The following is a 22,185-nucleotide window of genomic DNA, read 5'->3' as shown; positions in this document are numbered from 1 at the left end:
GTGAAAGAAGAATCAGAACAAAAGGGAAAAACCACGAAAAAGAAAAAAAACAAAGCAAAAAAATGAGAGAGAAAATAGTGTGCTTCAATCTGCATTCAGATTCCCTAGTTCTTTCTTTGGATATGGATAGCATTTTCCATCACGAGTCTCTCCCATGCAGTGTCTACAAAAATGTAAATGAAGAGAAGTAAAAGACAACCATTCTCAAATCAACTACACCTGGACTATGCTAGTTTTTGCATCTTAACGTATCCATGTATTTTTCATCAACAAATCAGCAATGGAAAGTGATGTATACTATGGGTTGTAGTCACTGCAGAAGTGGTTATGCATAACTTTTAAAATGTGAAATACAGTTATGGGGGTGGTTGTTGGGAAGAGACTGGTATTAAAGTATATACATAAAGAAATCTGATTTAGAAGTTACGTGTGTTAAAAAAAAATATTGGCCCTTGGGGGCAGCTAAGTGACACAGTGGATAAAGCATTGGGCCTGGGGTCAGGAGGACCTGAGTTCAAATCCAGCCTCAGACACTTGACACTAGTTGTGTGACCCTGGGCAAGTCACTTACCTCCATTGCCTAGGAAAAAAAAATTAGCCCTCTTTCAGGGAGAAGCTTGGGGTCATTAAAATAATTATTTATTTCTCAAAGACAATCCAGTTGCAAAATGGAAAAAATCTCATTGTCTTTAGATAGATAGATATAGATAGGTAGATAGATAGATGATGGATGGATGGATGGATGGATGGACAGATGGGCAGACCACCTCTCTGGGTTGCCCATTCAACTGCAGATCATAGCCTGGACAATAGGCATTCTTTATCTGCTTGTTTTTTCTGTGAAGTTAGTTTAAACTCTTTAAAGTGATCATTCATTTGGGAAGCCCAACAGTGTTCTGGTACTTAACGCCATTTACAGACACAAGCATTGGGAGGACCTTACTATCTATAGGAGAATCCCCCTCGCATTTGGATTCTGTGCTAGATATCCCTCTTGGCATGGACAAATACCTTTAACAAACAAGTGTAATTTAATCTTTCTCATGTCTAGTTCCTATCAAGTTTCTTCTTGAAGAAAGCACTCATGACTTGTTTGTGTAAGGCTCCTGTGAAGTCTTTAAGCCTTTGATGCCTTTAATTTCTCAATTTCAAGCCTATTTTCCAACATGTTTCACTGTCTTCCCTTATGCCCACATTTGCATTAAATCCACTGAGTATTATAGCATATATTGATTTAATTTGAAGAGTCTTTTCATGTTTTTCACAGAATTTTGTTATATACCTCATCTTGGGCAAGTCAGTTAACTGCTTGCTGCTTCAGGTTCTCAGGATATTATCTCAGGATAATAATGAGGATAGTAGCAGGGAAGAGAATAAGCATTTGTATAGTGCCTACTACATACATAGCAGGCGCTGTGCTAAGCATTTTACAAATAATATCTCATATAATTCTCTTAAGAAGCCGGGGGGGGGTAGGTACTATTCTTCTACCCATTTACAGTTGAGGAAACTGCCTCTAATAATAGCATTCAGTGTTCAGTTTGTTGTGAGGATAAAATGAGATAATATTTGTAAAATGTTTTGTAAACGTTAAAGTATAATATAAATGCTAGCTATTTTTTTTTATTATTATTGTTATAACTACAAGGATCTTCATCATGGTCTTCTTGAAAATGTTTTTTTCTTGAGCATTGAAGTACAAGCTGACCAAGTATCTCATAATTTTTTACATTGTGGCCTTTGCCTTTGGACCCACAAGAAAATGTACTATTTGTCTCTCTAAGGACAACTTTTTTTAAATTAATAAACATTTATTAAATGCCACCATTAGTCAATAGATAATATTTGTGTATATACATATTACTCAAAGTTAACCCAAATATTCAATTAGTCAATTAGTGTGTCATTCTCCCTGGACTCATGCCCCCAGGACAGAATATCCTGTTTCCCAATCATTCTAGGAATAAAAACACATGCACGTCCTTGCCATCACTGATGACCACACAAATATACAACAAATACTTGCAATGAAAGGTGAAGAACCAAGGATAATCTACCACACTGGGACCTCTTTATGAAAACTAAATGAATTGCAAGCCAGTAGTGAAAAAAAATCATCTTGTTCGTCTTTTTCATTTTAAACAAAGTCACATAAACCTCCTAAGGTAAACAAGGATTTGTCATAGTTTCAAAGGCCTCCAAAAGAGGCAGACAATATATAAATACAAGGGATGCTATTTTCATTTCAGTAGTTATCACTCTGGTTAATCACTGAACAAAATCACCAGATGAATCTGACTCTATCTTAATCAATAGGAAATGATGGTTATAGGTATAGCAGTCATTTCAGAATCAGCTGGTTTTCTGAGTTAGATCATCACCTGGTTACAGCAAAGGAGAATGTCATGTATAGAGGATTGTCTTTTTGATAAGATTCTCCAAATCTTCCTTTTCTTTTTTTTATATAAATTTATTTTTAGTTTTCAATATTTACTTCCACAAGATTTTGAATTCCATATTTTCACCCCATCTTGCCCCTCCCCCCACCCCAAGATGGCATGTATTCTGAATACCCCTTCCCCTAGTCTGCCCTCCCTTCTGTCACTCCCCCCCCTTCTCTTATCCCCTTCCCCTTCTATTTTCCCATAGGGCAGGATAGATTTCTGTACCTCATTTCCTGTATTTCTTATTTCCCAGTTGCATGTGGAAACATTTTTTTTAAACATATGTTTTTAAAACTTTGGGTTCCAAATTTTCTCCCTTCCTCCTACCTCACCCGCCCTGATTGAAAAGGCAAACAGGTCAATACAGGCCATACATGTGCAGTTATGCAAAACACGTCCATAGTAGACATGTTGTGAAAAACTAACTCTATTTCCCTTAATCCTATCCTGCCCCTCCCCATTTATTCTGTTCTTTCTTCTGACCCTGTTCCTCCTCAGAAGTACTTCCTTCTGATTACCCCTTTCCCAATCTGCCCTTCTCTCTGTCATCCCCCTGCTCTCTTGTACCCTTCCTCCCCATTGGAGCCATTGGAGTACGACTTTATGTGTGTATTAAACATGTGAATAATGGACAATGTGAATAAACATTTTATTTATTTATTTTTTGCTAATTCATATGCTTCTCTGAAGATTAACCTTCTTTTTTAGTTTAGAGAAGCTTTGCCTTTGGCAGTTTCTCTCTTCCCACCCCCAACTCTATTTCCATCTTTCATTGTCTATGGTAACTGCCTTTTAAAATGACAAGTACAGATTTTTAGTGTTCTTTACATAGTAAGCGTTTAATAAATGCTTGTTGACTAATTCTGTTTTCAAACAATAGAGTCATAGTTTCAGGGCACATGATTTTGGGTTCCAGTCCTATTTTCAAAAATATTTAAAAAATATTTTTGTTCAACTTTGACATTTGTCCATTGATTGTTTTTGAAAAGCCCAGTATTGCTCCTATGAGTATTTCTTTAAATGATTTTTCCTTTTTTGACAATTAGGTAATTTTTCCTTTGTCTTTGTAATGCTTTAGTTTTACAGTTTTGTGTTGATGAATCAAATCTAGGATCAGTCTCACCTTGCTAGAATCCTATATGTTCTGTCAACCTAGGATCATAGATTTATCATTGGAAGCAGTCTTAGAGGTCATTGATACTGAACCCTTCGTTTTATAGTTGAGGAATCTGAAGCCCAGAGAGGTTGTGACTTTACTATGGTGACATAGGGAATAAAGAACAGAACTAAAACTTGAAGTCAGGTCTTCTGGATCTCGATTCAGTGTTCTTTCTACTGCATCAGTATTGTCTGATGTAGTCTATTGTGGAAAATTCTCTCCACTTAGGTTATTAGATATACCATTTCTTTTCTTATTCAGAAACTGATGTTTATATTTCTTACTTTATCTCCCAAATCTGGTATTTTTTCCCTCAGGTATTCATTAGTTGCTTTTGGTGGGTTCTGTTTTTTCTGAGTTTATTCTTCAATTTTATTTTTTATGATGAATCGATCTTTGATTTTGTAGATTCTATTTGCTGTTGCTGTTTCACTTCATTGTCTTTTTTTTAAAACTGTATTACTGTCCCCTAATTCCCTTGATAGATTTATTATTCAGTTCACTAGTCTGTTAAGACTACCACCCTGTCCATTGATGTTGTCAACTTGGATTTCTGGAGGAATCTTAGCCCTTAAGGCAAGGGTTCTTATTCTGGGTCTTGTGAATTTGTTTTAAAATTTTTTTCATAACTGTATTTCAACATTATTGGTTTCCATTGTAATCCTCTTTTATGCATTTAAAAACTTTATTCTGAGAAGGGGTCTATAGACTTTTCCGGAATTGTCAAAGGAGCCAATGTGGCACAAAAAGATGAAGAACCCCTTCCTGCCTTAGGGTCTTTTCATCCTGAGGTTCTTTGTTTAGTTGCAGGATTATTGGTTTTGTGTTTAACTTTGTTTAATTTACTACCTATTTTTCTGCTCCCGGGTGGGAGCACCAAGGGTATGGTAGCTATGAGCTCTTTGGGCTGGCGTAGTCTTGGGGCTGCTCTCACCAAGATCCTTGCACCTGTAAGGTATGTTCTGGTTGGCAGAGTGAGTTTGGAAGGCAGGAATCCTCAGCCTGTGGATTTCAACCCGGGAGGGTTAAAAGATGGGAGGAGGTTAGCTAGAGGCTGGGTCAGTCTTCCAGCAGGGGAGGTCTCGGTCTCATTCGTACCTGTGTGCTGTGTGGACCTGTCCTTGAGTTCTGTTTCTGTACCTGATAAGTACAAACCTTCAAGAGTCAAGAAACGGATTTGGGGAAGTGCCCCACAACCAGGTCAGGCAAGGTGATGAGGGATGGGGGAGAAGGGAGCACTATAGCATATCTAGGCCAGCACTGTCTCCCAGAGTCCAATGACACAAGACCACGTGGCTCCCAAGCCAAATTGAGTTACTGCCTCCTTATTTTTACCTGTGTTATGTGTGCACATCTTGCCTCTCTAACTAGAGTCTAAGCTCCTAGAGTGGAGACTATATCTTTTTTTTTCTTTTAATATCTCTTGCTGCCTAGCTTTAACCTGGGCACAGAAGAGGCATTTGGTAAATATTTGACTAGGTGAATAATGCAATATTTATAAGCACAGGGTCTAGAAGTTGAGTGATTGGTTAGCTAAGGTATAAGGAAAGATAAGATAGCTTTCTTCAAATATCTACCTGAATGATGCTCATGTGGAAGTGGGAAGGTTTATTCTGTTCCACTTAGTGTGGCCAAGAGAACCCTGAAGACATCTCAGTTGGAGTTGAGAAAGCTCTTTTTACACTCAGATCCAGTGCTTATTATCCAAGTGACCCAGGGCCAATCACTTAACCTGTCTGAGCTTTAGTGTCTTCATCTGTAAAATGGGAATGACACTTGTACTTCTACACCAGGCTGGTATAAAGAAAATACTTTATAAACCTTTGAGTACTATAGAAATGTGAGTGAGGGGAGCTAGGTGGTGCAGTGGATAGAGCACTAGCCCTGGAGTCAGGAGGACCTGAGTTCAAATCCAGCGTCATCCATGTACTAGCTATGTGATCCTGGGCAAGTCACTTAACTCTGATTGCTTCCACTGCACCCCCCCCAAAAAAAAAAGAAATGTGAGCGATTGTTACCCAGCACCAATGAGTGTAATATATAGGAAAGAAAATTTTGGCTCATATTTATAGGACATTCCTAACAATCAAAGGTATCATAGAAACTAGCTGCCTTATTAGGGACTGACGTCTCTGTTGCTAAAGGTGTTCAAGCAAAGCCTGTCAGAGTTGTTGTAGAGGTTCTTGCACTCCGAAGCTGGACTAGTTGCTGCTAAAGGGCCTGTCCATTTCCATGATTTTATTCTAATCAAGTTGGCTCTCCTGAATAGAGACTCTAGTAGAATTTTTATAAATTTGTTTTATTACTGTCATTCGACAAGCATTGATTAAGCAGTTACTATATGCCAGGTACCATGCCCAAGCACTGGGAGTACAAAGGCAAAAAACAGTTCCTGCCTTCAAGGAGCTCACAGTCTAATAGTGGAACTGGCAAGTAGACAACTATGTACAAGCAAGACATATGCTGGGAAAATGGGAGGTAATCCTTAGAAGGGAGGGATAGCACTAAGTGGAATTGGGAAAGACTTCTTGCAGAAGATGGAATCTTATCTGGGACTCAAGGTAGGGAAGCTAAGAGATATGGGGATGGGGAAGGAGAGAATTCCAGACATGAGTGAGGGACCTTGTTTGAGGAACAGCAAAGGTGCCAGCATCACTGGATTGCAGAGGTTATGAGGAAGGAGAACAGTATAAGACTGGAAAGATAGGAGGGAGATGGGTCATGGAGGATTTTGAATGCCTTTTGATAGGTGTTAGCTTATGAAATTGCTGAAGGAATGTAATGTGGGGATTAGATAGATAAATGGACAGGCAGGTTTTTTTTCTCTTAAAGGTTTTATCCTGGAGGTTCATGTATAGTGGTTTGGTTGGGGAAAACAACACTTAAAAACTTTACTGTTTGGGGACTAGCAAGGAATGACTGTCCATCTCTGCATAGGATTTAGCCATTTTCCCCTTCCCATACACTTTCATTTTATGAAAAAAAAAATGAGTGAATATAGTAAGGCTAGCTGGTTGATATTTAAACAATAGGAGAATGTGGTTGTAGCTTTGAATACTGGGGTTTCCATCCATAGCTTCTTCATTTCGTTGTAAAGCTGTCTATAATCTTTCTTTCCTTTCAGCCTTTTCTTACCCTCCCCCCACCCCCTTTCCCCCCCCCCAATGAAATAAGTGTCAAAAGCTGTTTGGATTTTGTGTGTGTGTGTTTCACATAAGTAGAATTGAGCTAGCCCTTGGCTGCCAGCACCCTGTCAAGTTTCAGATTCCTCACACTGCCTGAGAAAGTCAGGAAATGTGGGGCTTTGCATGAGACTGTCCAGTGGCCCTCCCCGCCCCCTTTCCCTTATACCCCCTGAGCAACAGGAAGTCAGACAGAAAGCAAAAGAAACTAGTGACTGCTCAACAGCCCAACTTGACCAAAACCTAGCTGGGGGAGCCCCTGAGCGGAATTGCGTGGCATGTGGGCCTGTCAAGTCCACAGGAGAAGCAAGGATGCTGTCGCTTGTCTCTTCTCCCAAACCCTGAGAAATTGATGGATTCATCAGTACAAAGGAAATACGTATTGGGTACAGCATACAGCAAGAAAACCATGTGTAGAGTAAATACTTTCAGGTTAGTATCTTGGGGAACAAGATTCTTTTCTGCTTTTTTTTTTTTTACCCCCTCTCACTCCTTCTACTACTTGTAATAGCATTTGCCTTAAGATGTATCTTTATGGTTAAGGGACTTGTAGGATTTTGAATTGGAAGGAATTCTAGTGATTGCCTCATCTGTCCTCATTTTAAAGATCAGGAGATTGGAGCCCAGGGAGATTGACTTGCTCAAGTTCTCCCAAGTTGAAAGAAGCAGAGCCAGAATTCTCTCTAGTGTTCTGACTCCAGTGCTCTTTCCAGTACAGCAGGCTGCCTTATGTAACTGTTGATGGGAAAGCACAGTTCAAGTGGGAAACCAGGAATCCAGGGCTCTGGTTCCACCTGAGTTGGACCTTAAAATGGTGATGAGCATGATGATGATAATAAAAATAACTTTTATCTTCATAGTGCTTTGGATTTTATCAAGTATTTTCTTCTCAGTAACCCTGTGAGTTGAGTGGTGTGTTGCCATTACCATTTTACAGATCAGGAAACTGAGGCTTAGAGAGATGAAATAACTAACCCCTGTGTTCTGATGGTTAGTAGAGGGCCAGAGTCGGTCTTGGGTTAAAAGGGACCTTAGAATTAATCTAATCCAAACCTTATCTTGAGTAGTAATGCTTTTCAGTGGCATCCCAACAAATAGTCATCTACTATCCACTTGAAGATTTTCAGTGATGGAAAATGGAAGAACTCACTACTTTCTGAAACACAGTCAGAATTAATTATTAGGAATTTGAAATGGGATTATAGAATATTTGAGCGGTAAGAAAACTTAGCAGTGATTTCATCCAACTCTCCCATTTCCCAAATAAGGAAATTGAGGCCCAAAAAAGAGAGGAAGAGACTTGCACAAAGTTCCTCTGGAATATAGCTATGTTCTAATTTCTGTGAATAATGAATCCCATGAAGAGATCCCATTATTTGAATTTGCGCTGGGTATTTCCATTGGGATGGAACCAATCACCATGTTTTACATATTTTGAATAGTGTGAAATATAATTATATGAAAATATGGTGTTTGGTTCTAGCCCAGTAGAAATATCCAGTTCCAGTTCAAATAATAGGACTACTTCGTGGGGATTCAAATTAATTGGGACATAGCTGTACCGTTTAAGAATAAGGTTCTAGACTCAGATATGCTGGAGACATTGTAATATAGTCCAAATCTGGTTCAACATTTATTATATATTTGCAGTGGGCAATAGATTGTATTTGGCACTGGGGTTACAAAGGTGAAAAACAACATAGTCTCGGCCCTCAAGGAGCTTATAGTCCAATAGAAGTAAAACTAGGCATGAAATCATGAGCCTCAAGTTCAAGCTTTGGTTTCATCCTTTATTAACTGTGGGATCTTAGGAAAATCAGTTCATTTCTGAGCCTCTGTTTCTGTAAAATGGGGATGATAGTGCTCATACTATCTACCTCATGAGGTGGATTAACACTCCAATGAGTTAGTAAAATGCTTTTTAGCGGTGAATTGCTATATAGCTGGAAATAGGTACAACCCAAAACACCAAAGAGACTTTTGGAATGTATTGATGTTCATAATAATTGTTAGAGTACCATTTAATGGGCTATGTGTATATTTCTCACTGTAGAGGATTGAAGCTTGAGAAATACTAAACTCTCATTTTGGTCAGTGTCTTTGGACCAAAGACAATTATTTCAATGGGTAATTGCCTTGTGAATATTTACTGCTTTAGATCCTGGGCTGTTTTACTCTTCTTTCAAACTGATGAAGTCCAAGAGATTTAAGACGCGTTGGTTTAACTATTTTCAGCTCAGCCATCCCAAGAAGGTTCTTGGGATCACTTGAGTTAATGTCACTTTACCAGAACTGGTATGCAGCACTTCTTAAATGAAGATTTATTCATTCCTGACTCGTTGCAGTGTTCAGCACACAAAAAAGTAAAGGGTGTGTGTGTGTGTGTGTGTGTGTGTGTGTGTGTGTGTGTGTGTGTGTGTGTGTGTGTTTTACTTGGTCACATACTTACCCTCAGAGAATTTACAAACTAATAGGCAAGACAAAGCTAGCAGGCTTTCTAATTATCCTTTCACTCTTTGTGAGACTTTTAAGTTTACTAGATTTCTTGCAATGTTGAGACATAAACATAGAATGTCAGAGCTGCAAGGCATCTTAGAACATAGAATGTCAGTCAGAGCTAGAAGGGAACTTAGAACATGGAATAGGACCTTGGAGCATGGAATTTCAGAATTAGAGTGGTATATAGAACATAATGTAAGAGCTAGGTCTTAGAGATCATTCACTCCAACCCCTTCATTTTATAGATAAAGAAACCGAGGCCCAGAGAGGCAATGGAATTTGCTTTCATTTTTATAGACCCACCATGCACAAGTGACTTTTATTATGGTGACTGGGAAGGCTGAAGGAGGGAACCCCACAGCTCTCTAGAGTTCCTGCTGTCCTAGGGGTCTCTTGGTTTTAGCTGCCAATAGTCCAAGGAGATTTTCTGTAGACTCCAGATCTAAAAGTATAGTGATTTCCATCATGTTCCTACTTGACCAGAGACCTTGAGGAGAGAGAGGTTTGGACTGTAAATCTTAAGGGCAGGAAACATCCTTTGGCTGTTGCTATGTGGCATATCAACTCATGAGTTCATAGTCTTAGAGCTCATCTAATCCAATTCATCCCACTCCATTTTACCAACAAGGAAAGTGAGGTCCAGAACTACCCTAGGGAGCTGATTGGCCTTTCAAAAGGTTAGTCAGTAAGCATTTTAAGCATCTACTATGTGCCAGGTTCTAAGCACTAGAAATATAAAGAAAGGCAAAAGGCTTCCTCTGCCCTCAAGAAGGTCATAATCTAATTGTCTTTCAATAAAAATGTGTTGGGAAGGGAAGGGGAGGTATAAATACATAGACACCATTTAACTCCTTCCTGAACCCCAGCCCCTTTCTGAACTTTCTTTTAGCTGTCTATACTTCCCTCTTCCTTGAAAAGTAGTACCTTTTGTCATAATCTCTGGAAGAGCAGGTGGTACACTGGAAATTAGAAGCAAGTTGATCTGTGGACAAAGAACCGAATTGGAAGTCAGAGGACCTACATTCATATCCCAACTCTGCTACTTACCACTTACCTATATCACCTTGGGTTAGTCATTTTCTAAGCTTCATTTTCCTTGTTGTCTAAATGGGGTAGGAGAGTTGGATTAGATGATCTTTAAGGACCATTCTATCTATCTGTCTGTCTATCTTTATATCTTAATATGTGAACTCATGATTTGAAATGTCACATAGCACCAAAGCATGTTTCTTTTCCCTCAAGTTTACAGTATGAGCCTGTCTCGAAAGGGAATGCCCTTACATCTGGATTCTATAGAAAATCCCCCTGAACTGTTGGCAGCTAAAACCAAGGCCTCTGCAGGTCAGCAGGAATTTTATAGAGCTGTAGAGTTTTCCTCTTTCAGCCAACCCAGCCACCATAATTAAAATCAACTGTGAATAAGAGGGCAGGTCTCCATGGTCATGGCAGCTTCCATCTCTATAGGCGTCTGAGCTTTACAGAATGCTTTCTTTGCAACTGCTATTTCAGGTAGCTATTGTCAACACTATTCCCATTTTAAGGATAAGAAACAGAGGCTCTCAATCCAGGTCTTCTGCCTCCAAATCCATTAGTGCCCACCATGTGTTCCGCCTTAATGTGCTACCTCCATATCTGTGGGGCTATCACATGTACTTTGATTGACTTCCCCAACGAGGGATTGGAGTACTTCAGCTTTAGTGTTTCTAGAGCCAAATTTGGACTCAAGGACAGTCATGCAGAGCCTTGATGCATTCTCTTTCATTTCACTTTTGGGAGAATATTACCTAAAATGGAGCACTGTGTCTAGAGTCTTTGTGGAGGCACTCTGTGGGAGGGAGAGGTAAGATGGAAGGGCAAAAAGAAGGGTTCCATCTCAGTTTGGGTTGGTCTGGGTACCCTTTACCATCAGATCCCCGAAGTTTTCCAAATGAGAAAAATCACATAAATATTAACTCAATTTACATAGCAGTTTCAGGTTCATAAAGTGCTTTTCACAGCACAATCCTGTGAGGGAGGCAGTGTATTATTCCCATTTTACATATGATTTACGCAACTAATAAGTGTCTGAAGTAGGATTCAAACCTAAGTCTCCTGACTCCAAGTCCAGTGTGCTATCACATAACCTCCCTTTTTTGGGGGAAGAGATGGGGGTGGAAAGGGAGGGAGCCACATTTGGAATTATTGGTTTGGTCAAGGAAAAGTTGCATACAAATATTTCCCAAAAGTACTTCCCTTCCTAAATTTTCACAGCCCACCTTGATTTGGTATGTCTTGGGGTTTTTTTTTCTTATTTTTATTTTTTCTTTTTGTTCTGATCTTAAATACCAAATAAAATAAGCATTTCCAAGTAAAAAGCAGAACAGGAAAAGAGAACTGCGCAGGCAACCCCAACTTCATACCACATACAGCTTGCTTCTCTGTCCAACTATACAGTACATTCAGCATCTTATTTTCTAAGCTCTCCTGTCTGTCTGGACTTCCTGCTGACTTTCCTTCTCTCTGTGCATTCCGCAGTTGATGAGTACTCTCTTAATCTCCTGTCCTTTACCACTACAAAATGATTGGCTACAAATATTTTTACACGTATGAGTCCTTTTGCTCTTTCTTTGATCTCCTTATTATATAAGCATAGTGGTAGTATCACTGGGTCAGAGGATATGCAGTTTAGTGACTTTTAGGGCATAGTTCCAAATTGCTTTCCAGAGTGGTTGGACCAATTCACAACTCTACCAATAGTACATCAATGTGCCTGCTTTCCCACAGCTCTGTCAACATTTGTCATTTTCTTTTTTTTGTCATTTTGCTAATCTGATGGGTGTGAGGTGGAACTCTGGGATGTCTTCTTGACTTGACACTTTTTCCTTTAAGTGTCAGAAGTGGTGGGAGCCTAGAGAAGACAACTTTGGCCCTGCCTTTCATCTGTAGGGGAGAAAAGACTAACATGAGTCAATTAGAAAATAATTCAAGACCTTTTACTGTAATATACGGTAGTGAATCAGTTCACTTTGTTTTAAAAAAAGCCACTTACCTAGTGCCCCTAAGTGTTGTGAGTGACATAAAGTTCAATTGGACAAACATTTCTTAACCAATGGACAGGAGTATATAACATTCAGATAACACTTGGTCTGTGTCCTCAGGGAGTTTGCAGTGGGTATAGATTCAGATAATTATTATAATACAAGGCAGAATGCGGCAAGTTCCACAAGAAAGGGCAGAATACTCTAGGCCTTTGAAGGAAGGGGAGATCATTTCTTCATGGTGGAGCATCAGGGAAAACCACAGAGAACAAAGCTGTCGAGCTGAATGGGTTCATGTATCAATGTGAATGCTATAGAGAGATGCTACAGGTCAGGGTTGGGGTGGACTCTGGGAAGTAAGAGGTCCATATGGCCTGGAATTACCAATAGATCATGTAGAACGGACATTTCACCTGACTCCTTTTGTGTGACTCATCACTCATTAAATGTATCTGGATTTTGGGATGGGGGGGTAGTGCTTAAAGGGCATCTAGTCCCTACCTCTTTTAGCTGAGGATACTGGGGTCTAGAGAAGGAGATTGAGTGGCTCAAGGTCTGTAACTAGGTCTTCTAACCCCAGATCCAGCACTCTTTACATCATACCCCAAAGTGAGGTGGAGGATATCCTGCAGTTTTGCAGATGTCCATAATTTCTATGCATCTCTAAAGTTTCTTGTAGCTGTAAAAACAGATGTGACAAAGGCAGGGAGATATAAAGCCAGCAACTTAACTCTTTAGAAAGCAGTAGTAATTCTCTCTTTTTCACTCCCCATGGAACCAGAGCTACCTCAACTTCTCGCCCAGATGATGCTGGCTTCCTCACCTCAGTTGCAGTGTGGTAAAGGGAGGGGCTTGTGCTGTGGTTTCCCCCTTCAGTGAAGGTGGGAGGTGTTCTCCTTTCTCATGGTGGAGCTGAGCCGGAAGTTCTGTGGTCAGCTGTGGGCCTGCACTTCCCTCAGAGTTGCAGAAAGCTTCTGTCCAACTGACCCACACAATTCTTTCGGACTCCTCAGTTTGTGTGTGTGTGTGAGTGTGTGTGTACGTATGTATACACATACATACATACATACATACATACATACATAGGCCTGGTTCAGTATTTTGCAAAGTTTCTGTTGACTGACCCTAGATGAGAGATGTGCCATCTTCCTCACTGGATTCATGGGTCCTGGGATAGCTTATTGATAATCATCTAACTCAGTTAAGGTAAACCTTCTTATCCTAGAAATCCACCCACCAAGTCATTGCTGGAGATTTAAAAAAGAAAAATAATCGGCCCCTATATTGAATATTCCACTACAAAATTATTGAAGCCCTATCACATGCATTATTACCCTGTTTTACCTTTTACCCGTTTTGCAACCTGAGGAATTAGGCAAAGTAAATGAACTTCTGGGCTTCGATTTCCTCATCTTTAAGATGGTGGTGTAACTTTGTAACTTCTAAGGTCTCTTCCAGCTCTAAAGCTGTAATCTTTTGAACTCCATTTTACAGCTGAGGAAAATGGGATCCAGGCCCCACAGACAGTTTCGGGCAGAGCTTGTATCCAAGCTTCCTACCACAACACAGTGGCCTGTGCTTTATTATATTCAGCTCAGTTGTGCCCCTCCCCTATGTAGTTATCATAGTTTTACATTGTAGGTATATGGGTGCCTGTCCTCTCCTTGGCAAAAGCTGAAGATAGCACCTGGCCACAGCACCCTGGCACTTTGTCCCTGTTTGATGTGCTCGTCCCTTGGAATGGTTTGAATTGAAACCCTACCTCCTACTCCAGAAAGCCTTCCCTGGATACTCTTGTCCCTGCTGTTTCTACCCTCTCCTTTCCTCAGAGTTCCTACTACCTTAGAATGAATTCTCACCAAAGGTGAATATACATACACAGTCCCGAGGCTCCATGGAGGATCCTGTTCTAGAACCAGGATGGCTGCTCAAGAAGGAAGAGCAGCTGTGACCTGGTCTGTGTGTGAGAATTTTATTTTAAATTCTTTCTCAGCAAGCTTGGTGTCTGATCATATGGTATCTTTTCCCATTCACCAATTTAGAGGTGTCCCTAGTTTCTATGCATCTTTAACGTTTCTTCTAGCTCTAAAAATGGACGTGACAAAAGTAGGGGGTAATAGGAATCCAGCAGCTTAACTTTAGAAAGTGATAGTAGTTCTCTCTATATCCCCAGTGGAACTGGAGTCTCCCCAGTTTCCCTCCAGAACGAGGTGGTATGAGAATAGAGTTGGAAATACAGGTAGAAAGACTTGGAGTTTAGATCTTGTCTCACACACTTGGTGGGACCCAGCCTCAGTTTCCTTATAAGTAAAGTAAGGATAAAAATATTACCTACCTCACAGAATTATTGGTAAGATTATATGAGATGAAAAGCTCATTTGAGGTAAATGGACATATCTTATATCGGTGCATGGATGCATTTCACTTTTGATGGTGTTGGGAATTCCCCACTGTACCCCTTCTCCAGTCCATCATTTACATGGCTACCAAAATAATCCTTAAATCTCTATATAGATGTTAGCTATTACTACTGTGCTGCTACCGCGACTATCTTCCCTACAACTGGGCATTTGAGAGGCATTGGTTAAATAATCATTAAAATTGAATTGAGAGTACCAGTCAGGACCAAGGGCAGAATCTTGGGGTTTTTTTTTCTTTAAGTCTATCCCACTGTGAAGAAGCTCTCAGACTTTGGCTTGAGAAGTTCTACTGACTTTGTCTGCAGATACAAGATGATGCAGTTATTGTGCAAAAGCAATTGGAATTTCCATCATGCTTTGTTTATTCCCCCCATGCTTTGCAATAGTGAATGTTTGAGGCTATGCCTCATGCCACTTCCCCCTTTTTTCTCCCCATCGTAACAGTGCACCAAGAAATTCATAGGAAGTGACATATCCAAAAACATCTCTGATGACATCCTGGCTCTTACACAGGGGCATGCTCAATGGACAGCTTTACTTTTGGGGGTGATGGGTCTTTCCTCTTACCACTGTACCCCTTTTCCACTCCATCATTATGTGGCTACCAAAATTATCTTCCCGAGACAAGTGTCTACCCTTGTCACTCCCCTGCTCAGAGCCCTTCTGTGGTTTCTATTTGCCAGTTAAAGGATGAGCCTCTAATCATGGTTTTTAAGATCCCCCCCACCCATAAGCTGCTTTCACTCTATTTTTCCAGCCCTCTTCCTTTATTATACTTCATACACATGCTAAGATCCAGCCAAATTAGATTGCTATCTGTTTTCTAATCTTGACATTTCTTCTCTGGCCTTCATTCGTTTGCCCAGTCCATTCCCTGTGCTTAGAACTTACTCTTTCCTCATCTCTGCCTGTTGAAAACCATTTTGTCCTTCTAGGTGCAGTTCAGATTCCATCTTCCTCCATAAAATCTTCCCCAATCCTCTCCCTCCCCAAATTTTCCTGGAGAATTTTATCTGGATCACTCCTTTGTCGCACCCCACCTTAAGTTATCTTCTATACTGGTCATTCACCCTGAAGGCAGAGAGTGTATCATTTCCCAACTTTGTATTGCCAAGTGGAGTACCAGGCCTTACACAATTGTAGGTGCTTAATAAGTTTTCTGATGAGTTGAACGGGGTCTTCTGATCGCTTGGGCAGTGACAGATGCTGGCTATTTTCAGAAAGAGGTTGCGTCTTATGAGAATCGGATGAGGAATAACGGCTGCAGCATTAGCTGCCCCGTGGAATTTGGGCTGAGTTATCACCAGATGTGAATAGCCGAGGGTCCTTAGGCCCCTTCGAGGAGGACTGTTCTAGAACTGGGCACACTGCCTGGAAAGGAAGGGCAGCTGTGGCTTGGTGGACTGCATGTGAGAACTTTGTTTTAGAGCCCTCTCAGCAAGCAAGGATTCATGTCCTTGTGGAACATTTGTGTTGGAGAGCAGCCCCTGAACACAGCCAAATTCAGCTCCTTCAACCTAGTGAAGGCAAAGCTTCAACTTGGCCAAGTCTTGCATAATCTGCTGGAGTCTGTATGGCTAGGGAGAGTGGATTGCATGGTTGGGCCTAACTTTTCAACTGGGTGGCAACAGCCTCCCACGCTACATCCTGGTGCTCTGCGATGGCCAGTTGGAGACAACGTGGAATTTGGGGAAATCTGAATTACACTATGTTTTCCAGATGCTGTTTGCTAACCACCAGAGTTGTTTTGTGGAGATGGGAAGTTTCAACTTCATCTAATTCAGAGAAAGCAGCACTAATCTAAGTGCTTTGGAAAGGAGTCAGGAAGCTCTTTGTGCAAGTCACTTGCTTGTCTTAGTTTCCTCAATTGTAAAATGAGGAATTACCTCATGACCAGTTTAGCTCCCACTTCTCAGGGTTATAAGAAAGTCAGACAAGATGATATTTATAAAGTGCTTAGCACAGTATGTTTATTGTTATCATTATTATTGTTATTATTTACACATTTGGGGTTGAGTGACTTGCCCAGGGTCACACAGCTAGTAAGTGTCAGGTATCTGGTCTGAGGCCGAATTTGAACTCAAGTCTTCCTGAATCCAAAGCTGAGACTCTATCCACTGCACCACCTAGCTGCCCCTTAGTATTATTATTATTATTCCATTGTTGTTGCGAGTTGTTGAGGTGTAAGAGAAATCATTGTTAATAACTAATGATTCAGGGAGATTCAGTGTTCCCCCTTTCTTTATTATTCAGAGACCTCGGTCTCTAACGGTCAAGTTAAACTCCAACCCAACCCTACAAGGAATGTCTAGTCTTAGCTGAATTCCAGTCAATCAGGCTAGGGTCTAGACAGATCCTTTTGTCTAGACAGTCCCAGGCTAGGGGTGGTCAAGGATAGAGACACGTCTGAAGGTAATATGATGTCACTGTCAGTCCGTCATTGTAATATAGCTCACCTCCTATTCTATCAGCCATTGCCACTCCTCTTCCAAAAGAACATGTAAGCTCTGTGCCCACCGTGATTGTCTTTGGTCTGAGAGAAATGGCCAAATGATCATCCTTTTATTAATAATGTACTGGTCTTATTAATAAAAATGATTAAATTACCCAGAAACTATGTCTCTTGGAAGTATTTTAATTGCCACAGGTGACATGGAATAAATAAAAGGTGGATTTTAAACCAGAAGACTAGAAAATCTTACCATTGCTTTTTCCTTGCTATATGGCCTTGGACAGGTCACTTAATCTCTGAGCCTCATTTTCCCCATTTGTAACATGGGGATATAATAATACATACACAACTGGCCTTACAAGAGTGTTTTGAGCAGAGCACTTTGTTGAATTTTAATTTAAAGGGCTATAGAAATGTGAGCTGTTATTATTCACTCAACAAATGTTTCCTGAGCATTGTTGGTAAGACATCTTGTTTGGCACACTGTTCAGTGTTAAACAGGGCATAGTCATGGCCTTCAGGGAGCTTCTAACTAGACTACTTGGGGAGAAACAGTATAAATGCATGAAAAGTTGAGTAACCTAGGGTGCTACCAGACATTGGTAATAATGATTATTAGTAAAGTGAAGTACAAGAATAATTACTTACAGTAAGATAAATTATTTGCTAAATGACTTGTGTAGCCTATGAACGCTAGACAAAGTTCAGAGGGGGAGACATCCATGTACTGGAGAATGGACGGAAGGCTTCAGAGAGGAGGAGGGATTTGAGCTGTGTCTTGAAAGATCCCATCATTGGTTTTTTCAGGTGGACCGATGGCCTATAGTCTCCCTCTTTTGTGAACTATCAGCCAGTCAGTCAGTAAGCAGTTCTTAGGTACCTGATGCCTGCCAGTACTGAGCAAAGCACAGACAGAAGGCAGGCTCTGCTTTTAAGGAGACCACAGCCCAGCTGCACAGCCAGAGGAAATAGAGGGGTTTGGATCTAGACCCGTGCTCCTGAGTCTAATATTTTCTCTTTTCCAGCCCCCTTTTCTCTTCCCTTTCCTAACCACTCTGCTGCCAGGGTATTGTGTGCTTAGGTCTATACTTTAGGATGCTTCGAGTTATTACTATTTTTTGGAGGATATATTCCTTTCTTTTTTGATTACAAGAATATAAATATCCGGGGGCAGCTAGGTGGCAAAGTGGATAGAGCACCAGCCCTGAAGTCAAGAGGACCTGAGTTCAAATCTGGCCTCAGACCAGTAGTAGGCTGTTGTTTTTCTCATTTTACAGAAATAGAAAATAAGTCTGAGTGGTAATAAATTGCTCAGGGTCACAGAGCTAGTTAGTCATGGAGATGTGACTTGAACTCAAGTCTAGTCAGTCAACAAGCATATATTAAGCACTTAATATGTGTCTCAGGCACTGTCAAAATGAGAACAGTAGAAACTATAGAATACCCGGATGGGAACCCTGGCTATCCCCTGCTGCTCTCTGGGTCTTAATGTTCTCATCTGTACAATGGAATTGGCCTGGACCAGGGATTCTTAATCAGGAGTCTGTGGAGAGATTTCAGGGAGACTGTGAACTCAGCATTTCTCTCTCTCTCTCTAACTAACCTCTTACTGAAATTTAGCATTTCTTCCAGTTATGAATAGGGCAGATATGTGGTGCAGTGATTAGAGTGCCAGAGCTAGAGTCAGGAAGATTCTTCTTCCCGAGTTCAAATCTGGCCTCGGACACTGTGACCCTAGGCAAGTCACTTAATCCTGTTTGCCTCAGTTTCCTCATCTGTAAAATGAACTGAGAAGGAAATAGGAAACCACTTGAGTATCTTTGCCAAGAAAACCCCGAATGGGGTCCTGAAGATTCAGACACAACTGAAACGACTGAACAAATACCAATTATAAATGTAGGTAATAAACATTATTTTGAGATATCTCCAGACTTCACCAGACCCTGTATAGCTTTTGACTTTATTATTACAAGGCAACAGGCATTTATTAAGCACCTCCTGTGTGCCTGCCTGCATAGTGCCTGAACTGTGCTTAGCACTGAAGCTACAAAGAAAAGCAAAAAATTGTGCCTGTTCTCAAGAAGCTCACAGTCTAATTAGGGAGACAACATGGGAATTGTATAGGAACTAAATCATTCAGAAATATTACAAGAGGCTTTGTGTTGTGTTGGAAACTGTGCTCAGCTTGTGAGTCAAAGAGAAACTGTGTTTTAATGCTACCTCGGCTAAGTCATTTGCTCTGTAACAATGGAAAAGTAATTTCCTCTCTGAGCCTCAGTTTCACCATTCATAAAATGAGAACATTAGGCTTCTTTCAGCTCAAATTCCATTTTTACTCACTGCTGAATTTAATGCATATCATTGCTATATATCAGGTGAGTTTAAAGAAGTAGGCAGTCTCATAATGACAGAAGGCCACCTTGCCTTTGTTGGTTATAGAGTTTGGAGCATCCCCACGCTGAACCCCTGTCACTTCAACTTTTTCAGAAGGACATTGGCAGGAGTTTTCTCTCCAGTTGTTTGGAAACAGCAGCTGCTTCAGTGGGTAGGTCTTTGCCAGATCCATTCATTCCATAGATATTTATTTATGAAGCACTTAATATATACAGGACCTTGCCACATTCACACTGAAGGGGATATGGAAAAATATAAGGTATAGCCCTATACTATTAAGAGCTCATGAGCCTAGTTAGAGATGCAATGGCATTCAAAGTTAAAAAAAAAAAGACATTGCAGGATATATTAATCTATGTCAAATGGTCCATATGCATAGTCAGAGCTTTAGAGAAAGGAAAGCTTAGTGATTGTGGGCTGGGAGGTGGTCAGAGAAGGCTTCCTGGGGGGAGATAGGGCTTGAACCGAGCCTTGAAGGCTGTATGGCTGAGTTCAACCACTGACTAGCTGTGTGATCTTGTACAGTTAACTTTCTGAGCCTCAGATTCCATATCTACAGAATGAAGGTTTTGGACCAAATGACCTCTAAATTCCCTTCTAGACCTAACAATTTATAGTTCTGGATTTTTTTTAAAAATCCCTTTATTTCTTTTGGTTTTCTTCAGCTCCTGGCTGGAATACAGTAGATGCTCAATGTTTGTTGAATGAGTGTGTATTGATATTACCCAGTGTGTGAATACAGTGCTGTCCCTTCTGTTTAAAGATGTTACTACCAATAGATGTGGGTGTGTCTCAAAGAATCAGTAAATGACAAAAAGCTCTGCCTGCATTGAGTACATGTGAGAACATGTTCATTTGGCTTATAGCTGTAGCTGCTACTGCTGAAGTCTATCACTGTGTGTCTCAGGAGCCAAATGATACCTTGGCTCATAAATAGGGTCCACCCTGTCTCTGTTTATCCCTCACCAGGTTGGTCTGAGGGCTTCCTCCTTTTGCCTGGTTTGCTTCGTGCTTTCTTTATCCCTTCTCTGCTGTCACCTCCTCTCAGTCTGCCACCTAGCACCCCACCAATGAATGGATTCAGCTTCCTCTTTCTTCATCTATAATCTGGGAGGTGAGAGAGTTGGGGTGGGGGTGGGGGATAGAGAAAAACAATCACATTGAAGTCAAAACCCTTGTGAGATGGCTTCTGCAGAAAAGCCCTGCGTTCCTTAGGGAAATAAGGGAGCAGATGTGGTCATGCACTTTGGGGGGCAGCATTGGCAAGAATGGAAGAAGAGAGGAGGGAGGTAAGAGAGCAAGAAATGCTTACTGGAGAAAAAAGCTGTGGATGCCAGGAAATAGAGGAAGGAAGTCTCCAGTGAGAGGCGATTTGGGAAGAGCCAACTGAACAGAGAATTTGTTCTGGGACGGAGAAAACATTGGGAATCAGGTGGAGAGATGGAAGGCTGGACCCTTAAGAGTCAGAAAGCCATGGAGGCATTGAAGAGACTGTCAGGAATTGGGGCTAGCTTTGAAGGAGACCTGGCAGCCTGCAGGTGTAAGGAGAGGCTGAGAGCTGGTCAAGGCATCTCCTCCAAGAAGCAGATGACCGAGGGCTGTGCAAGTTGCCTTCATGGCCAGGATAGAAAGGACAGTGCCTGGGAGCCGTAAGTTACTTGTCATGCAGGTCACACCTCCTGGTTTCCTCTCCTAAACAAAGGAGAGCAAATGCTCTGTGTGTTTGTATGTGTGTCTGTATGTGTCTCCCTGGAATTTAACTGCCTTGCAGATCACCAAGCCCCCAAACCTGTGGGTGGTTTTTAATTTATTTGGGGAATGAGAGGGACACATTTTTTGTGTGTTTTTGTTTCTGTTTTTTTTAAATAAAATCAGCACATTAGGATGAAGACCCAGCCTCTTTGCATTGTACACGGCCACGTGTGCTGTGAGTACACGGAACTGCTGAGAGGACTCTATCTAGTCAAACCAGGCAGTCCTTCCTTTCCTTTCGAATATCAATGTGAGTCGGTACCCTTTCTGTGTCAGGCTCATGTTTTCTTAGTTGGTGAGCTGGAAGTGAGGGTTGAATGAATGCCTCGCCTTTTCCTGCAGGGTGGGTTGTGGGGGAAGGGGTGTTTCCTTTTCATGTTTCATTATTCATCTTCTAAACCTAATCCAGTGCATATTTTGCTTTTTGTGTATATGAGGCTAGAGTCTCTTTGTTTTTGTGTTTTGGACTGGGGGTGGGGTGGGGGGGTGCTCCAATGTGATGTAACTTCTCTGCCCCCAGTATTTCCATTCTGAGAGGTTTGTTAATAGCAGTCAGTGGGGAGAAGAGCATAGTAAGATGAGCATTGGCCTTTGGAAGACAGAGGACCTTGGTTCAATCTGGGCTGTTTGACCATGGGCAAATCACTTAACCCCTCTGAACCTCATAGTCCTGTCAAATGAGGAAAATAATGCCTTCACTTACCTGCCTTTCAGTTTTTTTGTAAGCAAAGTACGACAACTTTAAAATGCTATGGAAAATTTGAATTGTCATCGCTATTATGATTTATTAGGGTGTTTTCGTCAGTATGGATCCCTTTGGCCTCCATGGGTTTTCTTTCACATGAGAAAGGTGGCATTTTGGGCCA

The 22,185-nt window shown here is 41.0% G+C and overlaps 1 protein-coding gene across 5 annotated transcripts in view; it reads left to right on the top strand.

Annotated features, from left to right (window-relative positions):
* Positions 1-22,185, top strand: part of SH3BP2 (SH3 domain binding protein 2) — a 109,148-nt gene that overhangs the window by 65,498 nt on the left and 21,465 nt on the right. Inside the window, exon 1 of one of the 5 annotated variants that reach the window (XM_020992187.2) lies at positions 6,982-7,217. The exons of 3 other annotated variants lie outside the window; for them this stretch is intronic. In XM_020992187.2, the coding sequence (XP_020847846.1) occupies positions 7,138-7,217 (80 nt within the window). In that variant the 5' untranslated portion in view covers positions 6,982-7,137. Of the gene's footprint in view, positions 1-6,981; positions 7,218-20,882; positions 21,217-22,185 lie in introns of those variants that run through there. One more of the 5 variants, XM_020992186.2, reaches the window with a different exon arrangement.

The sequence above is a fragment of the Phascolarctos cinereus genome, unplaced genomic scaffold, assembly GCF_003287225.1.
Source record: "Phascolarctos cinereus isolate Bilbo 61053 unplaced genomic scaffold, phaCin_HiC Scaffold_9;HRSCAF=440, whole genome shotgun sequence".
Taxonomy (NCBI): domain Eukaryota; kingdom Metazoa; phylum Chordata; class Mammalia; order Diprotodontia; family Phascolarctidae; genus Phascolarctos; species Phascolarctos cinereus.
This window is presented reverse-complemented; position numbering and strand designations above follow the sequence as displayed.